The sequence below is a fragment of the Megalobrama amblycephala genome, linkage group LG7 (assembly GCF_018812025.1).
Source record: "Megalobrama amblycephala isolate DHTTF-2021 linkage group LG7, ASM1881202v1, whole genome shotgun sequence".
NCBI lineage: Eukaryota > Metazoa > Chordata > Actinopteri > Cypriniformes > Xenocyprididae > Megalobrama > Megalobrama amblycephala.
Window position 1 is genome coordinate 20,364,234 of NC_063050.1, and position 16,985 is coordinate 20,381,218.

At 38.5% G+C, this 16,985-nt stretch overlaps 2 protein-coding genes across 17 annotated transcripts in view; one reads left to right on the forward strand and one right to left on the reverse strand.

Moving 5' to 3' along the window:
* Window positions 1-962: 962 nt before the first annotated feature.
* cryzl1 (crystallin, zeta (quinone reductase)-like 1) lies at window positions 963-8,871 on the reverse strand. 6 transcript variants are annotated; one of them, XM_048196395.1, is made up of 14 exons: window positions 8,735-8,871; window positions 8,307-8,391; window positions 8,124-8,201; window positions 7,845-7,917; window positions 7,715-7,759; window positions 7,563-7,631; window positions 7,338-7,471; window positions 5,946-6,057; window positions 5,258-5,278; window positions 5,002-5,100; window positions 4,425-4,537; window positions 4,182-4,287; window positions 1,364-1,409; window positions 963-1,180 (listed from the first exon to the last, which is right to left on the reverse strand). In XM_048196395.1, the coding sequence occupies exons 2-14, from the start codon at window positions 8,373-8,375 to the stop codon at window positions 1,081-1,083; spliced, it is 1,065 nt and encodes a 354-aa protein (XP_048052352.1). In that variant the 5' UTR covers window positions 8,376-8,391; window positions 8,735-8,871; the 3' UTR covers window positions 963-1,080. The 6 variants fall into 6 exon arrangements, with proteins under 6 accessions (XP_048052352.1, XP_048052355.1, XP_048052353.1 ...); XM_048196398.1 differs by having other exon boundaries at window positions 8,731-8,756; XM_048196396.1 differs by having other exon boundaries at window positions 8,599-8,735.
* Window positions 8,872-11,786: 2,915 nt separating this feature from the next.
* Window positions 11,787-16,985, forward strand: part of itsn1 (intersectin 1 (SH3 domain protein)) — a 54,100-nt gene continuing 48,901 nt past the window's right edge. For 6 of the 11 annotated variants that reach the window (XR_007185743.1, XM_048196402.1, XM_048196399.1 and 3 more), the window contains exon 1: window positions 11,787-11,985. The gene's annotated coding sequence lies outside the window, so the exon portion shown is untranslated. Of the gene's footprint in view, window positions 11,986-12,034; window positions 12,374-15,475; window positions 15,561-16,985 lie in introns of those variants that run through there. The other 5 variants (XM_048196407.1, XM_048196409.1, XM_048196408.1 and 2 more) reach the window with 3 other exon arrangements.

A 16,985-nucleotide genomic window follows, 5' to 3' on the forward strand; every position in this document is an offset into this window, starting at 1 on the left:
AAATATATTAAATTTGAATGTGTAAAACTTAAACCAAAATTAGAAATGTTGCATTGGTAACTGAAATAAAGTAAGCTGAAGTTGTGGTACTGAAATCATTCTTAAACTAAAATAAATTAAAGCTAAATTGAAATATTGAAGGAAAAAAAAAATGACGAAAGCATATTTAGTAATCAAAATTATTAAAATGAAAATGTAAAAATAAAAGCTAATTTAAAATACAAATACTAAAGTAGTATATAAATAATACCAAAATATGAGTTTTTTTATACAATAAAAGCATATAGTGACCAAAGGCTGTGAAGCTCCAAAAAGCACTACGAAAGTATAATTTAAAAAGTCCAAAACCATACATTAACTTGAAAATCCTTAATTCCACCTCATATTTTAATTTTGTCCATAAAGAACAATGTTCACTTTCCCCAATTCACTTACACTGCATGGAAATAAGCGTGAACATATTAGTAACATCTCCCTGGAGTAAGGTTTGGAACAACATGAGAGCGAGTAGATGAGATTTTACATTTTTAAGTGAACTTTTCTCTGTGAAAATTTTGATAATAATGGACAGGAAGACAAGGGGTCATTTAGGACAATGAGATCTTGACAAACACCAATCTTCTATTGAAAGCAAATGAGCTGCATGCTGAGTTTTTGTTAGGAGACTACTGATAATCAAATGCATACCTCTGAACAATGATGTTTGATTCTAGGTCAGCATTATCTGTCCTTTTCCACACAATGCTGCCCATATTAATGAGCAAGAGAAATGGGATCAGATGGTGGCGTTAATAATCCATTGGGAATGTTTGAGAAGGGGAGAATCACATCTAAGGTTTGTCATAACTAGGCCAAAGTTCCTAAGCAAAACGTTTACACGTAAATACCAATTTTATAGGTTTATTATATATATTTCATAGTTTTGCTTTGTGATGCATCTATTGTTTTGGTAAAATGATTGATTTCCATTTAAAGAATTTTAATGTGTTTACAATCCATTGAAAATGCAACTTACAACATGATTTATAACAACGATGACTACAATTTACAGAATTATGTAAAACATATTTTCAGTCCTCTTCAAAGCTTGACAACTATTCTCTTCCTCATTTGCTTTCTCTGCACCATCTCCATGGAGACCGTGGCTTCATATAAAGGCACAGGGTCCTCCAACTGCGGCCTGTGCAGAGACAATAGTCAAATTCAATATTATTCACACAAAGCTGATTTCACACTTTTCTCTTCGCATCACAGACACAGCCCACATACATTCATTTTTAAGTTCGTAATCTCTCCTCCTTTACAGACTCTCATACACACAAGCTTTTCTCCTTTCACACACTTGTTTATTCCTCATTCTCACCTGAAAGTCCCTGTGCTGAGTTTATCCATCACATCTTTCAAGATATCTGAGAGAGAGCAGACTAAAGGCAAATAACCCAGTTACAGACCAGAAACCACGTGTCCTGTATGTCGTTGACAAGGTCGTTCCAGTAGCCTGAGGACACTGGGAGAAAACCCTCAGGTCTCATAGATATTAAATTGACATGGACAAGCCATATGCACACTGAGGAACCCAGCGACCTCATTGCAACATATAGCGATTTCAGAAAAAAATGGCTCTGATACAATCTAGTCATCTCTTTTCTTCATTCCAATGGAGAGTAAAACATTAGTGGTTTGTCTAAAGAATAAAGATCTGCCTTTCGGAGCCATTTTCATGGAGTCTATATTAAAGGGATAGTTCACCCAAAAATGAAAATTATACCTGATTTACTCACCCTCAAGCCATCTTAGGTGTACAGGTGCTGGTCATATAATTAGAATATCATCAAAAAGTTGATTTATTTCACTAATTCCATTCAAAAAGTGAAACTTGTATATTATATTCATTCATTACACACAGACTGACATATTTCAAATGTTTATTTCTTTTAATTTTGATGATTATAACTGACAACTAAGGAAAATCCCAAATTCAGTATCTCAGAAAATTAGAATATTACTTAAGACCAATACAAAGAAAGGATTTTTAGAAATCTTGGCCATCTGAAAAGTATGAACATAAAAATAGTATGAGCATGTACAGCACTCAATAGTTGGGGCTCCTTTTGCCTGAATTACTGCAGCAATGCGGCGTGGCATGGAGTCGATCAGTCTGTGGCACTGCTCAGGTGTTAAGAGAGCCCAGGTTGCTCTGATAGTGGCCTTCAGCTCTTCTGCATTGTTGGGTCTGGCATATTGCATCTTCCTCTTCACAATAACCCATAGATTTTCTATGGGGTTAAGGTCAGGCGAGTTTGCTGGCCAATTAAGAACAGGGATAACATGGTCCTTAAACCAGGTACTGGTAGCTTTGGCACTGTGTGCAGGTGCCAAGTCCTGTTGGAAAATGAAATCTGCATCTCCATAAAGTTGGTCAGCAGCAGGAAGCATGAAGTGCTCTAAAACTTCCTGTTATATGGCTGTGTTGACCTTGAATCTCAGAAAACACAGTGGACCAACACCAGCAGATGACATGGCACCCCAAACCATCACTGACTATGGAAACTTTACACTAGACCTCAAGCAACGTGGATTGTGTGCCTCTCCTCTCTTCCTCCAGACTCTGGGACTCTGATTTCCAAAGGAAATGCAAAATTTACTTACATCAGAGAACATAACTTTGGACCACTCAGCAGCAGTCCAGTCCTTTTTGTCTTTAGCCCAGGCGAGACGCTTCTGACGCTGTCTGTTGGTCAAGAGTGGCTTGACACGAGGAATGCGACAGCTGAAACCCATGTCTTGCATACGTCTGTGCGTAGTGGTTCTTGAAGCACTGACTCCAGCTGCAGTCCACTCTTTGTGAATCTCCCCCACATTTTTGAATGGGTTTTGTTTCACAATCCTCTCCAGGGTGCGGTTATCCCTATTGCTTGTACACTTTTTTTCTACCACATCTTTTCCTTCCCTTCGCCTCTCTATGAATGTGCTTGGACACAGAGCTCTGTGAACAGCCAGCCTCTTTTGCAGTGACCTTTTGTGTCTTGCCCTCCTTGTGCAAGGTGTCAATGGTCGTCTTTTGGACAACTGTCAAGTCAGCAGTCTTCCCCATGATTGTGTAGCCTACAGAACTAGACTGAGAGACCATTTAAAGGCCTTTGCAGGTGTTTTGAGTTAATTAGCTGATTAGAGTGTGGCACCAGGTGTCTTCAATATTGAACCTTTTCACAATATTCTAATTTTCTGAGATATTCTAATTAAATGACCAGCACCTGTATATGACTCTTCTTTCAGACGAATACAATCAGAGATATATTTAAAAATTGCATCCATCCATTATAAAAGATAATCCATACGGTTCAGGGGGGTAATAAAGGCCTTTGAAGTGAAACAATGGGTTTTTGTAAGAAAAATATCCATAATTTTCAAAACTTTATAAATTCAAATAACCAGCTTCTGGCGGACGACCATACGCACGTTGCGCAAATAACCCCTGAAGCGATGTATGACATGGAATGTAGGAGTATCGTAAGTTTAGACACCACTCACGGTTCAAACAAATAGATCTGTGCAACAAACTCAAGCTCCTTTTCTCTTATAGCAAAATTCGCTAACATTTCTCTTTAAAAATTCTCATTTTAGACTTCTAATTCGTGACTGGTGTTTTGTTTTTCTCTGTCCTCTTAGCTTCTGTGTTCATCATTACGTCAGGCGTTGGGTCGAGATTACTCTTCCGCCGCAAATCAATGCGTACGGCTGTCTGCCGGAAGCTAGTTATTATAGTTGAATATTGATATTTTATTTACCAAATCCCATCGCTTTGCTTCAGAAGGCCTTTATTAACCCCCTGGAGCTGTACGGATTATTTTTATGATGAATGCATCATTTTTGGGGGCTTTAAAACAACACCCCCTCCAGTCATATACACCTAGGATGGCTTGAGGGTGAGTAAATCATAGGATAATTTTCATTTTTGGATGAACTAACCTTTAAGCCTTCATGGCAAGTAATATAAAAAAGAAAATGCACTTTGGATAAAAGCATCTGCTAAGCTACACTGAGCTGGATCTCTTTAACAGAGTATTCGATTTTTCAAGGCCGATAAACAATGCAGAGGCTTGAATGCTTTTGTGATACAACTGGGCCAATCAGGAGACAGTGTTCAGTTACAGATTATTGAAGTTTGTAGTAAAAGATACGAAGATATCGGCCCTGCCTGGCACGAGATGCTGTCCACACCTCATCATTAAGGAACGAGAGAGACGCTGCCTTCAGGAAGAGAATGTGGCTGTCAGGAGGGTCCAGCTTGGAAAAGAGGATAATAATTAAGTGTATCTAAACGTACAAATCAATGCTGCTAGTCAATCAATATTTGATGTATAAAATGAAGACACAAAATGCTGAATGTTAAAGTATATTAAAGAGATCAGGGAGCTACCAACCTGTAAGTGTTGTTCTGTGGTGACCCAATGACCTCCAACTGACAGAAGGGTAAGGAGGTCATGTTTATGTGGGCGATGCCCCTGAGCTTCTGCCTCCTCCTCATAGAGTCTCACTGTTCAAGAAAGGCTCAAAATCATACACTGCTAATTGAAAACAAACATGAAATTAAAATTAATGTACACTACAATTCAAAAGTTTGGGGGTCACATAAGAAAATGAATGCTTTTATTCAGCAAAGACACATTAAAGTGAGCAAAAGTGATACTAAAGTATTTTACATTGTTACAAAAAATGTAATTAAAAAATAAATGCTGTTCTTTTGAACTTTCTATTAATCAAAGTATCCTGTGCAGTGCATCACGGTTTCCACAAAAATATCAAATGCAGCCTTAGTGGGCATAAGAGACTTCTTTCAAAAAACAAACAAAACAAAAAACTACCACCATTTACATGAACTACATTTTGCAACACAAATGCTTGTAGGACAGGAGGTCAGTATTAATATAATTAATTAAAACCAGATATGAGAAGACTATGTTGAAATGGTTAGAAATGTCATATAAAGTAGTGGTAAACCTCCTGAATCAATGACGATGTCCACTCCAAGACCTCCAGTTTCTTCAAGGCATGAGTCCACCAAGTTCTCCTTTGAGTCCCACATTCTGATCACTCGAGCTGAAGGAAGAGATATAAATTTCAGTACTGATGCTTAAAAAATCATCGAATTAATATCAATTAAATATTTGTACATAGTGTCAAAGAATATATGCATCATGAATGTTAGTGTGAATAGATGCACCTATAGAAGAGATTTCTGCCGTACGCAACTTACCCAAAAGTGATTCCTGCACACCTTGAGCAAGTGCAAACAGCAGGAAGAAACAATATGAAGAAAGTCAAACAGCAAAGAAAGACAAAGATGCTCAAGGCAGAAGTGAGAAGATGAGAAAGAACTACCAGAAAAGGTTTGACAATCAATGTGCATAAGTTTTAAGAAAGACAAAAATCTAGGACAAATTAAATCTGTTTTGATTTTCAGAGGAACACAGATGAAAGGAAGGGGTTTGAATCTTTGAACTGCCAGCATTACAACACATCTTTGAAATATGAGAACATGCCCTCTGCAACAATCAAAACATATAGATTTCTACATTTGATTAGATTAGATATGAGACTTCTCACTTTTACATAAAATGCAATGATGGTTTTCATATGCTCACGAAATGAGAACACAGGTACCGTAAATAAAAGAGAACAGATAAACTACAGATAGCAACAAGAACAAGAGATAACAACTAAAGATTAAAAAAAGCTTTGCCCTTCACTCCCCAGCCTGACATTTCAGTTTGTCTGGTGTTTATCAGGGATTTCAGAACAACTCATGCCAAGTTTTTCAAGAATCAAAACTTCCAGTGAAGCGGTAAGTCAATCAAAGCTTGAAATCCATCCTAAACTGACACTTCTTTGGGAAAATATCTTGGCTGTCCTTCCTCTCCACAATGCTTCACTTCAGTACCCACCCACACTCGGCCGGAGCTCTTCCAAAAACTTCTGGTCGTCCGGAGACAAAGCTGTAGCCAGGACTTTCACACCGTGATAGTGGGCTAGCTGAATGGCTAGAACTCCAAAGGGCTGCATGCACACAAAACAGGAAGTGCAAGATTTTGATTTTAGACTTGAATGCAGGGAGCCAAACAATGGTTGTAGAACTGCTGTGCTGATTCTGATATGAGAAGACCACTAAATGATAACAACAAAATATCAGAATATGACAACATTGACCCGTTTCAACATATACATTATTGTTCAAAAGTTTGGGATCAGTGATTATTTTTTGAAAGAAATGAATACTTATATTCAGCAAGGACACATTAAATTGTTCAAAAGTGACAGTAAAAACATTTAGGCCTGGTTTCTATCCTGTCTAGGACTTAGGGCGTCATGGGGTCATTGGTGGCCAAGGCTCATTGATGCTCATGGGGAGCAAAGGGCGGCCCGTGTGGTTCAATCCAACAGAAGAGCTACTGTAGCTCAAATTGTTCAAGAAGTGAATGCTGGTTCTGATAGAAAGGTGTCAGAATACACAGTGCATCGCAGTTTGTTGCGTATGGGGCTGCATAGCCGCAGACCAGTCAGGGTGCCCATGCTGACCCCTGTCCACTGTCGAAAGCGCCAACGGTGGGCACGTGAGCATCAGAACTGGACCACAGAGCAATGGAAGAAGGTGGCCTGGTCTGATGAATCACATTTTCTTTTACATCACGTGGATGGCCGGGAGCGTGTGCGTCGCTTACCTAGGGAACACATGGCACTAAGGTTGCACTATGGGAAAAGGCAAGCTGGCGGAGGCAGTGTGATGCTTTGGGCAATGTTCTGCTGGGAAACCTTGGGTCCTGCCATCCATGTGGATGCTACTTTGACATGTACCATATACCTAAGCATTTTTGCAGACCATGTACATCCTTTCATGGAAACGTTACTTCCTGCGTCTTTCAGCAGGATAATGTGCCCTGCCACAAAGCAAAAATGGTTCAGGAATGGTTTGAGGAGCACAACAACGAGTTTGAGGTGTTGACTTGGCCTCGAAATTCCCCAGATCTCAATGCAATCAAGCATCTGTGGGATGTGCTGAACAAACAAGTCCGATCCATGGAGGCCCCACCTTGCAATTTGCAGGATTTAAAGGATCTGCTGCTAACATCTTGGTGCCAGATACCACTGCACACCTTCAGGGGTCTAGTGGAGTCCATGCCTTGATGGGTCAGGGATGTTTTGGCAGCAAAAGGGGGACCAGCACAATATTAGAAAGGTGGTCATTTATATATCCAACCCCAAACTTTTGAATAGTAGTGTATATGCTAACAGAAAGCATAGGAAGTTGTTGCCCTTTTGACCTCTGCACAGATACCTACACCAGCCCCATCCAGCACTAGTACAGTCTGACCCGCAGCCATCCGAGCCAGAGTATGGAGAGCTGTGTAGGCCCTGAGACCGTCTTTAATTACTGCCGCTGCTTCAAACCAGCTCACTTTCTCAGGCTTCTGAACTGTCAGCATATGGAAACAAAAAGTATGCTGTTAGAAAACCAATGTATCTTCAAGGAACTACAGTATGTAGGATTGTAATGCGAACAATACCTAAATTATATTCATCAATAAGCACAACAGAACAAAGGCCAGACTGCTCAGCATCCACAGGGAGAATTCCTGTGAAGACATGCAAATGTTTATTTGATTATATACATATAAAGTAGACTTTAATAAAAAAAAAAGTCTAATAAAGTTCTTACCAACAACCTCATCATCTGGCTGGAAAAACGTCACTTTGGGTCCAACTGGAAAAGGATATGCATCGCATCAGATTTATCAGTCAAGTTTATTTGATTAGTAATCTGCAGTAAAAGTAGAAGTCATGGAAACCTTGTAGAACAACCCCAGTGATCTCCCTTCCAACTGGGACATGCTCGTTCTCAAGCTTGAGGTCCTCATACAGCTGAAAAACAGATTAAGATGGATGCAAATATTCCTAAAAATAAAATGTAGTTTGTGAAATGAAGGCTAAATAAAGTCAATCATGTTTTTTAAACATATGATTTGAAATTTGTTATTATTCTCCAGTTGCTGTCCTTCAGTCTTCAATCAACTTAAATGACTAGATGTTGTTCAAGATATTGTAGACATAGTGAAAAATCATATCACCTTAAAATCAACCGGACTAAGTGCACAGCTTTTTACTTGAACTTTGACCTGATGGCTGCCAATGTTAGTGGGTACATTCTGTGACAAAAAACAAAAGACATCAGACAATTTCAAATCGCTTATTACAGATTTTTTCCAGGAAACTTTGGATGTGTAAATGCATGCATTTTCAGGCACTCTCACCGTCTCCTGTAAGACAAACTTCACATCACCCTGGTGGTCTCCTCTTGGTTTGCAGTAAAGTCCCTTCATGGCAATTTTAGCTGTTCTGGAATAATAATACAAGCAATAAAAATAACAGAATAATACAAGCAACAAGCTGGCTGAAATACTGCATTAATAATATTATTGTAATAATATGCAATAAAGAACGATCTCGAAAGAAATTAATCACATTTATTTCAAGTGCAATCTCTTTTGTGCAAGTTAAATATGATAAAATCCATTTTGTGCAGAATACGTTACTCTTGCATACTAGCTGCTTGTTTTCCTTTGAATAACCCCTTATGTGTCGCATGTCGTTTTAAAGCACCAAAATTTGTGTTAAAATATCTGCTTATGTTACGCTATATAATATATTTGCATGTAAGAGAATTATAAAACATACTAACATGTAGTTGACTGCGGTAGTGTTTTGTTCATTTCCTGCACGTGACTCGTTCAGCGTGACGTATGGAGTAGAAATATAAACACATAGAAAGGAAACGAAATCAGCTCCTTCACAATCCGATGTAAAAGGGATTATGTTAGATAACCGCTTTTTTAAAAGAAAAAAAAACGCTTATTTGAACTAAATAAATGTCTAAAATATATAGAGAAAAGCAAAATCAATGTAGAAGTTTATTTTTTAAATCAATCAATAAATAATGTGATAAAGCAGCAATGTCTGATTCGTCAACGAATCGTCATTTTAAAGGGATAGTTCACCCAAAAATGAAAATGATCCCATGATTTACTCACCCTCAAGCCATCCTAGGTGTATATGATATGACTATCTTCAGACGAACACAATCAAAGATATATTTAAAAATATCCTAAAGAGTATCCTTTGACTTGAAGCACAACTAATGACGAACACGGAGGCGCAGAGGATAGAGCAAAAACAAATCACGGATTATAAGTCTAAAACGATCATATTTAAAAAGAAATGTCGGAGGATTTCACTAAAAGAGAAGAGGAGTTTAAATTTATTACACAGCCCTATTTGTTTGAACTGCGAGAGGCGTGATCTTACAATACTCCTACATCATACATCACGTCAGGGGTTACTCATTTGGCGCAAGTCGACTTGTGCATTCTGCGTACGGTCGTCCGCCGGAAGCTAGTTATTTGAATTTATAAAGTTTTATGGATATTTTTCTTACAAAACCACATCGCTTTGCTTCAGAAGACCTTTATTAACCCCCTGGAGCTATATGGATTACTTTTTTTATGGATGGATGCATTATTTTTGGCTTCAAAACGCACAAGAGATAGTAAGAGCAGAGTGTACTGATTAGGTGAGAAGTAATTCACTTCAATAACCGAATATATTAGGAATATAACAAATACTGAAAATGTGTGTAAGACTTGATAGTATGACAGAATCAATGTGTGGAAAGTCAGACTAATTATATAACGTTACGTATCTATCATATATTTAAATGTATACAAGTAAAATTTATAGATTAAAAAAAATATAATGTCTGTAAATACATTAAAGGATTAGTTCACTTTCAAATGAAAATTTTCTGATAATTTACTCACCACCATGTCATCCAAGATGTTCATGTCTTTCTTTCTTCATTCGAAAAGAAATTAAGGTTTTTGATGAAAACATTCCAGGATTTTTCTCCATATAGTGGACTTCAATGGCCTCCAAACAGTTGAAGGTCAAAATTACAGTTTCAGTGCAGCTTCAAAGCATTCTACATGATCCCAGATGAGAAATAAGGGCCTTATCTAAAGAAACCAAAAAAATTAAACTTAAAATGCTCATCTTGAACTAGCTCTGCCCTCCACAGGTCTGAACTAAATTGTCATATACAATATGCTAGTGCAAGTATATAACAATTAGTTCAAACTTTGACCTGAGGAGGGCAGTAATAAGCCGGGGACACACCTAACGATTAGCTGAAACATTCTAAGACTGAACTGAACACACATACCGATTGTTTCCTTCGACTGGAGCCGATTTTAATCGTTGACAGTCGGAGAACACAAACGTTTACGATTGAGACCGCTGCTAAGCAACACACTGTGCGCGGGATCTTGAAAATGGATGTAAACAAACAGCTGGTGCTCTTCATCTGCAGCTATATTTGTGCGGAAAATAACAAAAAAAGAGGAAAAACGCGCAGGATATGGGTGAGGTCCTGGCTGGAGAGGCAACATGGACTTTGTTCTCTACAGAGAGAATTTGAGGTGAGTAAACTTTGGTAAATTAATCTATTTTTAGAGCTTGCACTCTGGTGGTTCGACTTGAAACGGCACTGTACAGACCATTAAATTACCACAGAAGTAAAGGGCACTTTCACTTTCATGATCAAAGGGGCAGGGCTCTTTATATTCTCTCTGTATATATTGTATCATTAACTGTTAATTTTGTATCAGTATCTTTCCAGATAAATAATACAAATACAAAACATGATTAAAAAAAAAAAAGTCTAGTCATTATCTTTATCACTTGTTGCCCCCCTATTGGCTGGTGCCCCAGGACACTCGCCCAATCCCGTCTATGGATAATCCGGCCCTGTACCTGACACGTTCAAAGCTTCCTCAATAGCAGCCCAGCTTCTTTCCTTATCACCTCTATTATGGTATTCCTTCGAAGATATGTTGTATAGATATTCGTACTCTTGCCAGGGTTCAACCAGTTTTTCTTCCATACCGGTTGTCCAATGTGTTTTTATGTTGCAAACTTTTTTTGACGCCATTTCGCCGCTTGTTTACAATCGCCTGACACAGTCTCCAAGGAAACAGAGACGTCATCGGTCGCAAATATTATGCTTCCTTCACATGCTCTCAGCGCTATTGTAAAGATGACTGGAAATGACTGTTTCTAAAATTCTAAGACTAGAATCTTTAGACGCAGCACACTGCACGATTTTAAGCACCAACTGTAAACACCGACTGAACGCAACTTGCCCTGACTCGGCGCGATTGGACATGATCAGTCGTAAATATCAAATTACATTCATAATCGGCCTTACAATCGTTAAATGTGTGCCCGGCTTTAGCAGCGTCTACACTGCTGGAATTCAAATAGAGAAGAAGAGAGCTAGTTCAAGATGAGCATTTATGGTTAAAATGTATAAAATTTTAATATTTTTTTTTAGAAAATGAGCGATGGTTTCTCTAGATAAGACCCTTATTCCTCGTCTGGGATCGTGTAGAACGCTTTGAAGCTGCACTGAAACTGTAATTTTGACCTTCAACTGTTTGGAGGCCATTGAAGTCCACTATATGGAGAAAAATCCTGGAATGTTTTCATCAAAAACCTTAATTTCTTTTCAACTGGAGAAAAAAGGCCATGGACATCTTGGATGACATTGGGGTGAGTAAATTATCAGGAAATTTTAATTTGAAAGTGAACTAATCCTTTAAAAAGACGTGTGGGCCACAGTGCGCCCTCTGTCTGCAGTAAAGGCACACACGGATGCCTGAATGACGTTCGCAAGGTTTCATTTTTTTCCTCTTTTTACTTCACTACTGGCGAAGCTGCACGGAGGAAACGAGGAGCCAGAAGGAGCGGCGAAAGAAGCCTGGAATTTATCTCGCACGTTTAAAAAAAGGAAAGAAGAGTCTCCCGCCTGTCATTCCATGCTCCTCTAGTTTATTTCCTCACAGAGTGTTGGAGATATAATGGAAACTGAATGATGAGGTAAGAGTGTTTGAGCGTCTCAGGCCGATTGTCCTTTTTTGACAGTGACTGCGTCCGCTGCGCGAGCGAGGAATCCACAGAATTTCAGGGCGCGCTTCGTGCGAATTCAGGCGCTCGCGCAAGGCAGCGGTCACTTCAACGGTCATTTCAGCTCGGTAACAATAATAATACTCTCCCCTAGTCGTTTACTCGTAGAAATAGGCCTCTGTAAGCTCTCTCTCCACGCAGAGATTGCAGCTAAAGCTCAGCTCTGATTTAACTGGTTTAGTTAGCACACCGGCTAACGGCTGCTGGTGTGGTGAAATCAGTGACATCAACTCGAAAACTGAGGATTTCTGTGGCAAAACTCGTGGATATAGTGGGCTGTGTGGACCTTGAGAGTGCTGAGGTAATGTGTGTCATATGTAGGATGTAGTAACACTGAGTTAGCCAGTGTGATGGAGCGCAGATGAAGATACAGCTCATCTCCACACATGGCTGCAGGTCTCATCTCTACATGGATACATCCATCTCTTTTCCATTAGGCAGTACACATGTTGAGTGCATAATGGCCAGGAGAAAAAGAGGCTATTATCCTGTGATTATGTCTGAAGCAAGGTGATTAAGGCTCAGATCCTGGAGTGCAGGCTGGCCGTGGATTTGTGTGCTTTGTCTTGAAGCCACTATCATGTGTAGTATGTAAACACTGTCGGATTGGAGGGAGGTTTGTGAGATCTTATGAGAAATGCAGCTGGAGCCTTTTGGCCTGGGACAGTATTGTCGTAAACCTGGTCAGGTCCTGGTTTATAGAGGCACTCCTTGATCACAGGACTAAAGCGGAAAACCTGCTTTTGTCAGGCGCCCCGAGTAATGCCTCAAAAATGTGACCTCAGATGGTGTCACACACTGATTTAAGAGCAGATCGACCCAACTTTTCAATGATTGAGGGGTACAAGTGTAAAAGTTGAACCCATATTGATGTAAATATCAAATAATCTTAATATTGAGGATGCGCCGCTGTTTGAGTGCTTAATAATATTCCAATAATAATCAAAAGTTGGTCATATTCTGATTCTATAGGTATAAAAACATTAATTAATCACATTAGGCTTATACTCTATTTTCTAAAAATCTGAGAAAACTGTGTATTATTTATTTATTTATTTATTTATTTTTGAACATTAAAAATACCCACCATAACTGAATGTCAATTTATATTTCCGTGTAAAGATAATTCTGGGTAATGTCAGATAGTGAGTGAGGAGTTGGTTATTTTAATAACAATTACTTTACATACTTTAAAAGAAGTGGCATTTATAAGAGTCTTATAAACAAGAATTTGCAGATGAATGGAAATGAATGGGTTGATTGGTTGACTGCTGTTCAAAATTGCCAAAAAGCTTTTCCAGATGAGAATAGAATGAAAACAAAGCACACATTTTATGCTGTACAGTAGTTCACACTAGTCTATGAGCATGTGAAATTTCTTCGGATACCGCAGTCGTCATAATGACATCGCACTCTGTGGCGACTTTTAAAAAAAGAAAAAGGAAAAAAAGATCAACGTAAAACAAATAATAATCCCAAAATGTAAAAATATCCAACCTACTTCACTTTCCTGCAAAACTACACACCTTCCATTTATGTCACTTTAATTCTGTTTTTTTGTTTTTTTTTTCGGTTTTGCCGTGACGTCACACATCTTCATTAGTTACGAATTCGCAGCTCAGACTGAGTCACCAGACTTAACCGTTGGAACCATAGACTGCACTCTAAAAAATGGTGGGTTGTTTCAACCCAAGTTTTGGTCAAAAATGGACAAACCCAACCATTGGGTTACATTCTTAAATTACATTTTTAACCCAACAGTTGGGTGTGTCCATATTTGACCCGAACTTGAGTTGAAACAACCCAGCATTTTTTAGAGTGTGTATAAAACAGTGGACGTAGTGTCCGTGACGTCACCCGTATTTTTCTGAAGAACATTTTGAAGCCCAAAATGGGTGGAGCCGGCCGTCGCCATCTTGGCAGCGCATCACTCCTGGATAACCGAAAATTAGGGCTGGGTAAAAAATATCGATTTCTCTATTTTAATCGATTTTCATTTATGAACCGATATCGATTCCTAAATCCCAAGAATCGATTAGCCTAGTCTGTTTTCAGTTGATGAATGAGCAGAATATGTAGCGCCTCCCATCCAATAAATCGTAATAATCTTTGTTTTTTGTTACTTTTGATATGAAGCAAAGTCTCAGATTTCAAATGATGTCGATCTTATTATGAGATTCAAAAAAAATAAATACCGTTTTGTCGCTGTTTAATGTGATTTGACAGATCGCTTTAGCGCCTCAGTTAAAGAGAAGCAGCAGCACGAGCGCATGTGAACATCCTTTTTTAATGTTCTTCAATATTTAATGCATGTTTGAATAAATCATTTATGACAGCCGCGATTTAAATGTTTATATTTAAAAAAAAAACAAATTGGAGTAGAAATATGATTATGTAATTCTAAACTTTATTTATAATAAAAACATCATTGAGTGTAATTTAAGTTTTTTTTTTTTCCTCTAGAAAAAGTTTTTTTTTTCCTCTATAAAATGTGCCATGTACTGTAACTGAAATATTACATCCAAAATAATCGAATCGAATTGAAAGCATGTGAATGGTAATTGAATCGAATCGTGAAAATTGTGTCAATACCCAGCCCTACCGAAAATGGTCAAAGAGACGGGATGTGGGTGGAGTTGAGGTGATGTGACGGCTAACAGACAGCAGACAAACAGCTAGTAGTGACAGCCACGGCAATCCACCTGCCTGTCACTCAAGTGGCCACGCCCTCAATTGTGCAGAACTGTAAGGCTTCATATAATTTAAACAGTTGTTATAAAAAAAAAAAATTCACCCCTCTCATAGTTGTCATGAAGGGCAAAATTAGTTATATAGACCAAAACCACTTTTTGTACCAGGCTGTAAACATATTTTTTCTGCTGTAAACTTTGACTGGATTGACTCCCTTTTGGAGCCTGTCTCTAGCAGCCAGTCAATAAATTGCAGTTTTAGTGACTACTATGTTGCATTCAAGAGAGAGACTGGAAGTTTGCTGCTTTGAATGCAGTAAAATGCAAAACTTGCATGAGCTTGTGTTGTGTACAAATGAAATTCAATAGAACGTAAACCGTAGTTTACGCTGTGGTTTGTTCCGATTTTATTCTTGCAAGAATATTCCGATAAATTGTCTTTTTCGAATGAAAATGTAATCAGAAAATGGCCTTTAATCTGAAAGTAACGTGCTCAGTGTCTTTGGTGTTTGCAGCCTTGTTTAGATGAGGATAATGGAGCGTTTGAAAGCCTCTGTTTTAAGTGCAGGCTCAAGAGGAGCTTATTGTTAGGCCATTCAGTTCATGAGTCATTAGAGGCTGTTTTTTGCAACCTCAAGTTTATCCGGCCACTTTCTCTCCCTGTCTGTCCTCCATCCATAGATTCACCATTCTCTATTCCCCATCCCCCACAGGTGTACAGCAGAGATTTAGTCTGGGGTGCGAGATAAAAGAGATCCACAATCCACTGTGCACCGCTCGGTCTCAGCAGGATGGATGGTAGGCCAGCTAAGTGTGTGCGTGGCTTGTCTTTTTTTTGTTCACCGCTGATATGCGCGCTGCCCTTTTGCTGCTCACTTTGAAATTTGTTTCTCTTTGTACGATCGTTGGCTCAGAAGCAGCTTTTTGTCTAGATAATTGGGTTAACAGGAAGAGAGAGGGACCCTCAGTGTCGCACCCCAGTGCTGTGCTCCACAAGGCCTGAATAATTTCAGTTATTCCTGTCTGCTTTTTGCTAAACAAATTATAAATGGTAGTCTGTAAGTGTGTGCTGGGGGTTTGAGTGTAAAGCTGTGTGTATAGCTTGTGTATGTAGGCCAGGGTCTGTGATTTTGAAGTACATAATTCGTGATGAAGTAATGTGTACATGTTATAATCTCAGTTATATGATTACTGTCCAATTAACTGTCCGATTAATGTGTATGCAGCCATCCTGGCTACAGCTGCATTATCGAGTCCTAAATCAAGTCAAAATGATTTGTATAGCGCTTTTCACAATTTCACATATTGTTTCAGAGCAGCTTTACAGAAAATCATGATATATGTTAATGTTTATAATATTTTAATGTCTTCGTGCCTTATAGTTACATTTAGCAGAATAGAGCTGGGCGATGATATAGTTTACATTTTGCGACAATACATATGCTGTACTGTATAGTATATGGTATGTATCGCCCTACACGAGTATACTTTATGTATGCCGATAAGGTTGGATATACGTATGTATCCACCTTTATAAAACGGTTAGTTCTGATTTTGATTGGTCAATAGCTGTGTTTTATTCATGATAAAACACGGCTATGACCGCTTCACCCAACGGTTCTGTGTATCACTACACAACACCCTTAGCAAACACTCTTGACAACATAAACTGTTTGTTCTCAGTTGATATTGTTCATTGAAGCTTACTGTATTATGTAGAAGAGTATTGTGAGAAATAGATCTAGTGAGCGAGTTTATTACCTGCATTCAGATTTAGTGTTTTCCTTCCTATGTTTGTAATAAAAAATCTGATGTATTATCTTGTCCTTTTAACAGTTAAGGGGTTTTCCCATGACTGACAGCGCTAGTCAAAGCACAAATTCACAAATTCAGTCTTTTCAATGTAAAAATCTTCGCTACTGACTGACACACTCATAAAGACAGTCTTTGCAGCCACGGTCAGGGACTATTTTTTCCGGCGGAAGGAAGGCTTTTAGTGAAAGTTTACTTCATGAAAGTTGCATTGATACATATTTCTGGCTTTAATATTTGTATTGTGTGATAACCATTTTATAAAAGCAATAGGCTAGTGCTGTATCGTAAATAAGTCACGGCTGAAGGGGTCATGCCTAACAACGCCCTTCAGTTCTGACTTATTTACGATACAGCACAGCCTCTCGTACCTTATTGCTTACTTATACAAAGAGCTGGACAGAATTATAG

Excerpts from the sequence above, each read along its gene's own strand:
- cryzl1 (XM_048196392.1), bottom strand. Across the intron at positions 7,632-7,714 it reads GCCAGATGATGAGGTTGTTG|GAATTCTCCCTGTGGATGCT; the intron begins GTAAGAACTTTA and ends ATGTCTTCACAG. Across the intron at positions 4,288-4,424 it reads CCACAGAACAACACTTACAG|CTGGACCCTCCTGACAGCCA; the intron begins GTTGGTAGCTCC and ends CTCTTTTCCAAG.